Genomic DNA, 8,356 nt, shown 5'->3' with positions numbered 1-8,356 from the left:
ACATGCAAGCTCACTCCCAGTGCTGACCACGACAGGCTCCGGTTTTCTAATGAAGTGGTTTAGCCACGAAGCCCTAGGATCAGAGTTTTTCTCTTAGAATAAATATTTATCAAATGACCACTGGTGTAAGTACGTTCAAATACTTCAGAAGAAAGCTTCAAGGTACCCGCCCTTCTATCAGGCTTCCTCCATCCCACCAGGTTAAAAACAAAAAGCTCTTACCTATGTAACTGAGTAGGACAGGGAGGAATATTAGTCCATGAGTGGCTCCCAGTAAGACCATAGCTAAATACATCCTGAAGTAAAATATCTGGAAAATTTGAGATTTGGCAAAAGCCAACACGATAATGCCTCCAAATTTCGTTAGTGTGATTCCACTGAATACCTAAGAGAAGAGAGATGGGCTCAGAAACCACTTGTATCAACCGGCCATAATTGAACACGTCCTCCTAAGGGATTTGTTAAACATCAAGGTCCAAGGTAATGAGGGACTGAACCCCAGCTTTCAGAGTTACTGATAAGCGCATTTGGCTCTGCCTAAATTGTTTTATCTGCTGCTTATGAATCTGAAAAAAAATAAAGGTGTAATAAGGATAAAAGCTGTGTATTCTGCATATACCCCATAGCAACCTTGCCAGTCTATCAGCACCATTTTCCCAAGAGCATTAGTTTTAAATTAAGGTATGTACATTATGTTTTTAGACAATGCTATTGCACACTTTTCATTGTTCATCTATAACAGTATTTTCTATGGTGGGAAAGGAACTGGTTCACAGTCCAGCCCTGTGTCCTGGCTCAGCTTGAGAAGATAGATTCTGCCAACCTGACCCACAAACCACACTGGGCTCCAAGTGTGGCCACTCGCCAGCTTTTCGTGGCTGGGCCTGGGTTTTCAGTGCCTCTCACATCAAACCTGTTTTCCTGCTTTAGCCAGACTGTGCAAAGGAGTCACCAAAGGGAACAGTCCTAAAGAATTCCAGGCTAGAGCTCTATGCGAGACACAACTCTATGCAAGTTTCTTGAATTGCCTGAAAACTTGTAATCCTGAGGTACTGCCGCTGAGTCAGAGATAACAAATTCTGTTTTCAGAATTTTGCATGGTGAAGTTTCTTCTCCTGAGAAGCTCTCAATTGCCTGACTGGGCCCTTCATGGTGAGGTCCCTGCCCGGGTGGCCTGCTCAGAGGTACTTACAGAGCTGCCCATGTGGGAGAGCGCCTCCTCCGCCCGCTCTACGCGGCTGCCCTTCGTGCTCACCGTGAAGGCCCTCGTGATGTGGCTACAGAACTCCACGGAGATGCCACAGCTCTGAAATAAAGTGTTTCCGTGAGGACTGCTCTGCTCCGGTTAAAGGTGGTAAAGGCAGCCACCCCCCTCCCGGGGATCTGTGGTTACCAGGGCACCCTGGGGGGTCAAGGAGCCCTGAGCAGAGCCCCTTCTACTTGTAAGACAAAGCCCCTGGGGCACCCACATCAGCTGTCCTGGGAAGCCCGTGGAACCTCCAGATTCCTCCAGCAGATCGGCCTTCTCTGGGGGAAGCGGCTGCAACCTCTCAAGGCCCTCGCAGCCCCGACCCAGGCAGCACGCTGTCATCTCTCTAGCAGGGGCTCCTGACTGCCACTCCCCCTGAAGCATGTTCTTCTCCTATCTGAAGGGCACATGCACTGGTCTAGCTTCTGTTCATACTTTTTCAGATGTGCATATATTTAAGACTTAAAAAGCAACTGGTAACTACATGAGAGGCAAAAAGTCCTGGTCAGAAAATTCCATTCAGAAGGGGCAATTTTTCCAAGTGGAAATGGAACATCTTGCTGTCATCAGGCTACATACTTCAACAACTCACCCTTCAGAATAATGCAGGCAGAGTACTTCAGCCAGACCGTGAGGTCACACCATAATTGTTACGTGACCACGTCCAACTGCTCGTGTGCACCAAAAGCAAGAGCTGACCTTGACCTTTCACCCCAAGAAACAAGGCACATCGGTGGCACAGGAGTGAGGGCCGAGCGCTCCCCCAGGACTCACCATGACCAGGTTGACCAGAGAAACCGCGTTCAGGCTGATGCCCCACAGCCACATGACACCAAACATGTTGACCAAGATCATGGCGATGGTGGCGCACATGATGACCGCAGACCACAGCTCACAGCCCAAGAGGACCACGGCCACCAGGAAGATGGCGCCCAGGGACACGCTGAGGTTGAAGATGGTGTCGTCAATCATGGTCAGGTACTGCTCATAGAAGACGTAGAACACGCTGGAAGGGGAGAGGGGTCTGTTACTGCTCGTTCTCTCTCCGGGAAGCTTTACTCATCCTGCCGCCACTGCGAAATGAAGCTACCTTGAGAGGCAGGCCTCACGGGAAACTTCGCTGTTTTTGTAAGACTCGTCTTTGGCAGTTCAGCTGGACCTCTGACCACTGATGCCTAAAGTAGGGCCTCGTAGACGTGTATCTTATATAAAGGTTTTGTTCATGTGCCTGATCCATTCTGCTTTATGCTATGAGTGCTCAGTCATGTCTGATTCTTTGTGACCCCCTGGATTGTAGCCCACCAGGCTCCTCTGTCCATGGGATTTTCTTGGCAAGAGTACTGGAGTGGGTTGCCATGCCCTCTTCCAGGGAATCTTCCCGACCCAGGGATCGAACCTGTGTCTCCTGCATCTTCTATATTGCAGGTGGCTTCTTTACCTGCAGAGCCATCAGGGAAGCCCCCATTCTACTTTGCAGGCATTCATCTATAAAGAATATTTCATGGTACTTTGGGAAAACAAGCCCTGGTCTCTCTGGAGGATTACTCCCTTCCAAACAGGGTCTATGCAGGACCTGAGGAGATAATGCCATTTTGGAAAAGTTAACCAGCTCCTCCTAGAGGTCAGGACACCCACTCTGAGAGCTCCTTCCACAGGACAACAAGCTGGCCTTCTGTCAGGAAAAAGTCAAGGTTCCCTGAACTGAGACCCCGGGGGTTGGTGGGGAAATCACTTGTTTCTCCTACTTTTCTATATTTTCCAAATTCAGTATTTCGTAAAATATTTTCTTAATTTTTTTGGCCACACCCCTCTGGCATGTGGAATCTTAGTTCCCTGACCCGGAATCAAACACATGCCCCCTGCAATGGAATTGTGAAGTCTTAACCACTGGAGCACCAAAGAAGTCCCAGTATTTTCTTTATAAAGGCGCCATCTCCAGTAATCTGCATCGGGAGCCCTGCCTTGCTGGGCCCTCTCTGTGGAGCTGCTTCCCAGGCGCCCGCACCCCCGCACCCCACTGCTGTTCTGCAGGGTGAGCTCCACCTTCAGACTTTGGCAGGTGCTGCACAATCCGGCTCTCCTTGCCTAGACGCCACATCCAGCGACAGGCTTCCCCCAAGCTCAGGATGGAGCCAGGGTCAGAAGGAAAGCCAAGTGTCAGCACTGTACCCTTCCACCCCCCGCCAACCAGCAAGGAAGCCCCGGTGTGTGGGGCCGCTCCCCAGGACACCCTCGTGTACACCATACCTGTATGGGAACACCCGGTGATCACCCCCCTGCTGGTTCATGGTCCTGGTGATGTTGCTGGCGATGAGGCGGGCCTTCTCCATGGCATCGATGAAGTCAGCCGAGGTCTGCAGCACCGTGTGGTAGGTCATGAAGTACGTGGCTCCCACCCTCGTGCCGTTGTCCAGGATGTTGACGGCTGCGCTGTAGGCAGCGTGTCCCCTGTGACAAGACAGCGGTGTCAGAGGCCACACCTCATGCTGCACCTGCAGGATCTGGGCAACCAAGCTTAGTGGGATCACCTGACCCTGGGCTCGGGTCAGACCAGCTGTCAATTTCAGGGACAGGGAAGCCCTCAAATAGGAAAGAGGAAGGTCTGGCTTACACTTTCCCACACTTTGCTGCTTTAGTTTCTTTGCACGCAGCTGCTCGTTTCTGTAGCTGGCTCTACTCTGCTAATGTGTTTTTTCACAGAGTGTGTGCCCAGCCATGCTGTGTAACAGGGGGCAGGAGGGGACGGGGGCCCTGGAGTCAGGGGGCCCTGAGATCATCCTCAGTCCTGGAACCCCGGGGTAAAATTACTAAATTTCGGCTGCAGTGCCATCTGCAAATGGGTGCACCACCGTCTCCTCGCAGGGCTGTATGTAAACGCAGTAGTGTCAGTGAGGTGCCAGGCACAATTCGGGCGCAAAGGACACTCCCTGTGAGTGGCAGCTGTTGCCTTCCAAAGAGCTGCATTCACTCTGACTTGTTTATGCAGGCTGAGTGTTCAGTCTGCAGGGAGATCAAGATGGAAGGTTCATTCCTACTTTGTTTTGGGGGACAGTTCTCCCACGGTAGCTAGCCTAGGTCCCAAAACGCAGACATGACACGTGACTGATGGAACTCGGGTCATATTATGTATTCTTAATGAAAAACAGGGATGTCCAGCATTTACCATTATAATGTAAATATAACCCTCACCTTCTGTCTGAATCCCCCCAACTCCAGACCTCAGCCATCTCTGCTATTTCTGGGCCAGAGTTCCTGTTTCCATGGGAACTCTGCCTGGCTGGATGGGGAAGTGGGGCAGCCCAAGAGCTCATGTATAGACAGGCTGGCAAGAAGCACAGAGGGGACAGAAAAACCGAGACCTCTACCCCAGGCAACATCACCAGGACAGACCTGCGGTCTCATGTGCCCCACACACAACTGGACAGACCCTTTCACGTCCTGAAATGCCCGCATCCCTCCTCACATTCCATCCTGCTGGAAGCCTGCACAGGACTCAGAGTCCTCTGCGCCACCAGGAGGGCCAGGACACAGAGGGGAGCCTGGGACCGAATGCTCAGACCAGTCAGAATCATCTGAGAGTAAGGAAGGACGAATTTTCTTCAAAGGCGGTTTGGTTTCTCTGCTTTCACAGAAGGGTGGGCACAGGGTGGCACATGGCAGAAAATAGGGCCTTCCTGCCCACCATGCCCACCCAGCCCCTCCCCCACCCCCAGCTTCCCAGCGTACATGACAGGGGACTCTGGCGTGCAGTTGAACGGCTCAGCCTCCCTTACCCTTTGCCACACTTGGGGTTCGGGTTGTCGGAGAGGAACATGGGCAGGAACCTCATGAAGTCTGCGCCCTGAGGTCTCTGCTTGCCCTCTGGAGTCAGCGGCCGGCAGCGGACACAGGTAGGGTTGACCACTGTGCAAACAGGTAGAGGACCCAAGTGAGAAGGACAGGTGTCTAGATTAAAACATTTTAAAATAATGATAAAGAAATGGCGGGAGGTCTTCTCCTGAATCTGCTGATCCAAAAGCTTCAAACACGTGATCTCTGTAGTCTAATGAAGTGCAAGTCCCATTTTCCCCTAACATAGGCTGTACAAATTTCCTTCCCCGAAGCAGGTTGCCTGCTTTAAGGACAACCTCAGTATGTTATTACCAGAGCACAGCGCTTCCATGTTTTTATGAAGAAAACTCTAGGACAACCTCAACAGTCTTATAAAACCATAGGGCAATAGTGATAAACAAAAGAAAGCAGGCCCGTGACAAGCTACAGCCAGACAGCAATCAAGAGAGGCCGTCGGCGTCACTGGGAAAAGATAGGAAACCTGAAAACCAGAGTCCCCTGACCCGGTTCAGCCTGCAGCCCCATGGCGGGCAGGAGACGGGACAATGGGGTGTCTCCAGAGTGGACGACGGAGGAAGGGGACACGGACAGGGGGATGAGACCCAGCGATAGCCGATAAAAACAGGTGGAAGTGGAGGGGACATGCAAATGATCTTTAAACAATAAGCTTAAAATTTTTCAGAAAAGAGGGAAAGATCTAGAAGGGTCAAGTACCCGACGCATTGCAGAACTGCTCCGTGCTGTTGTAGATGCGACAGCAAGATGATTGAGGCTTGACCCAGTCAAAGTAATCGTCAATCCAGGACGACGGGGCAAAGCCTATCCGGGTGCTAGAGAACAGGAGAGAAAGGGTTACGGATGCCACCACGAGGAGAAGTCTCCAGTTTCAGTCCCTTTTCTTGAAATTCAGAACTTCCTTTTCTAGACCTTCTCATTCCACCCAGTCAGAAGACAAACCACATTAGTACTTAATGGGAAAGACTTCCTTATATAAGGTGGTCCTGCTATATTTAAAATGGACAACTAACAAAGATAGCACATGGAACTCTGCTCAATGTTATGTGGCAGCCTGGATGGGAGGGGGTTTTAGGGGAGAATGGATACATGTACACGTATGGCTGAGTCCCTTCACTGTTCTCCTGAATCCATCACAACATTGTTAATTGACTACATCCTAAGACAAAATGTTTTGGTGTTAAAAAATAAATAAAATGGTTGTTGCTTAAACCAAAAAAAGTCTAATTAGCCCTTTGAGAGGTTTTGCTCATGTCAAGCTAGATTCAGCCTGCATTCTGCAAGACAGACTTTCCAGACAAGCTGTCTTTAGAGAGAGGCGTGAGGCCCAGGTGCCCGTCCGCAGCTGGGGTACTCACTAGCTGTCCAGCTGGGCGGCCGTGAAGACCTGCTGCACCAGCGAGTCGTTGTTGCAGCCGAGGCCCCCACACACCATGTCCTGCCCCTTCGTGGACGTGTAGTCGTGGCCCTCCTCCAGCACGAAGTACACAGGTGGGCCTGCGTGCAGGTACTGATTCAGGGACTGGAAGTAATCCGTCACGTAGGAGTCCTGAGAGGGAGAGAGCGTGGACGACGGGACACGGCGTGAACATCCTGCCAGCCGAGACGCCTCCAGCCCAGGTTCCTGAGTCCCTCCACAGCCGGCACCCCTCCCCACCCTGGGCCCAGGGGCTTCTCCCGTCGGTCCCACCCTTAGGAGGGCACCTCATGAGGTCAAGACCGGCTGCTCACATTCTGTAGCGGCGCCCAAGGCCTGAGCACTCAGAAGGCCCAGGTTAGTGGGCAGAGCCCCAGGGCAGTCCCTGTGACGTGGGAGAGCATGCCAGCACCTGTGTTCAGAAGCCGGCAGAGGCCGAAACGACCGTGTGTGTTCGGGAAGATGTATTCACTGCGGGCCAAACAAGTTAGAATGAAAGAGAAAGCATCTTACATCCGGCATTGAAAGAGACTGATCCAATCCGATCTCTACTTTGTTCAGGACTGCGATACTGAACGACAGCACACCCACAAATACTGCCACCTGGAATGAGAAGTGAGTTACAGAGGCAGAGCTGTCATGAGCGGAATAACATAACCACTTCTCTGGTGGTGCAGTGGTAAACCACCTGCCTGCCAACGCAGGGGACATGGGTTCGATCCCTGGCCCGGGAAGACCCCACATGCCTCAGAGCAACTAAGCCTGGGTGTCACAACTACTGAGCCCGCATTCTGCGATGAGAGAAGCCCCTGCAGTGAGAAACCCACGCACCGCAAGTGGACGGTAGCCCTCTGCCCACCACAAGCAGGGAAAGCCCTCGAGCAGAAATAACGGTCCAGCGCGGCCAAAAATGAATTAAAAAAAACATAAACAGATGAACATAAACATATCTTAAACACACAAAACAGGACTCTCCTAAACTGAAAAGCAGGACTCTCCTAAACTGAAAAGCAAATTTAAATGACATACTAATAAAACAAGGAGTCCGGGGCAGTGGCTGAAGTCACGGTCTTTAGAGCCAAACCACCCGATTCAAATCCCAGTTCTGCCTCTGACAAGCTGAGTGACCCTGGGGCAGTCATTTAACCTCTCTGAACTTCTATTTCCTTCTCAATAAAACAGGAAAAATTAGACTTGTAGCATCAGATAGTTTTGCGAATTACATGAGAAAACTCTAGGAATAATCAACCCATAACTTAGTGCAGCACCCTGTACTGACCACAGTACCAGACCAAGTATTCAATAAACGTTAAATATTACTATTACCCGAATGAATTTACGCTTTTAGCAGAGACGTGATACACTATCGCGCTATTGGGTATATCCAGCATGGAAACTATGAAACGCTCCTACTCAGCTGCTGGGAACAAGGGACAGTACAGGGAGGGAGAGGGCTGGGGGGTGGTGGGTGTGTGGGTGTGGGTGCGGGTGTGTGTGTGGCAGGGTGTGTGTGACACTGAAGGTGAGGACAAGAGTGATGAGACAGATTTATTATTGTGTGTGTGTGTGTGTGTGTGTGTGTGTGCGTGGCAGGGTGTGTGTGACACTGAAGGTGAGGACAAGAGTGATGAGACAAATTTATTATCTTGGCGGCCGTGCTGCTTACACAAATCTGCAACAGGTGAGAGCCTGACAGAAGTAGACACACACACTGTGCCAGTGTCAAGCTCTCGGTTTTGATACTCAACTACAATTACGTAAGACCGGGGGAGGAGGCTGGGCAAAAGGCAGCAGGTTCCTCTCTGTGCTACTCTGTCACTTTCTAAGAATCTGTAATAATTAAA

At 51.0% G+C, this 8,356-nt stretch overlaps 1 protein-coding gene across 1 annotated transcript in view; it reads right to left on the bottom strand.

The window, feature by feature from the left end:
* Nucleotides 1–8,356, bottom strand: part of NPC1 (NPC intracellular cholesterol transporter 1) — a 46,152-nt gene that overhangs the window by 1,163 nt on the left and 36,633 nt on the right. Inside the window, exons 17-24 of the mRNA XM_005898875.2 lie at nucleotides 7,026–7,115; nucleotides 6,454–6,644; nucleotides 5,795–5,910; nucleotides 5,023–5,152; nucleotides 3,497–3,697; nucleotides 2,024–2,255; nucleotides 1,193–1,306; nucleotides 223–385 (exon numbers count right to left, since the gene is read on the bottom strand). Of these exons, the coding sequence (XP_005898937.2) occupies nucleotides 223–385; nucleotides 1,193–1,306; nucleotides 2,024–2,255; nucleotides 3,497–3,697; nucleotides 5,023–5,152; nucleotides 5,795–5,910; nucleotides 6,454–6,644; nucleotides 7,026–7,115 (1,237 nt within the window). The remainder of the gene's footprint in view (nucleotides 1–222; nucleotides 386–1,192; nucleotides 1,307–2,023; nucleotides 2,256–3,496; nucleotides 3,698–5,022; nucleotides 5,153–5,794; nucleotides 5,911–6,453; nucleotides 6,645–7,025; nucleotides 7,116–8,356) is intronic.

This window comes from Bos mutus, chromosome 24 (genome assembly GCF_027580195.1).
Source record: "Bos mutus isolate GX-2022 chromosome 24, NWIPB_WYAK_1.1, whole genome shotgun sequence".
Classification (NCBI taxonomy): Eukaryota; Metazoa; Chordata; class Mammalia; order Artiodactyla; family Bovidae; genus Bos; species Bos mutus.
Note: the sequence above shows the minus strand (reverse complement) of the source record. Positions and strands in the feature narration are given on the sequence as shown.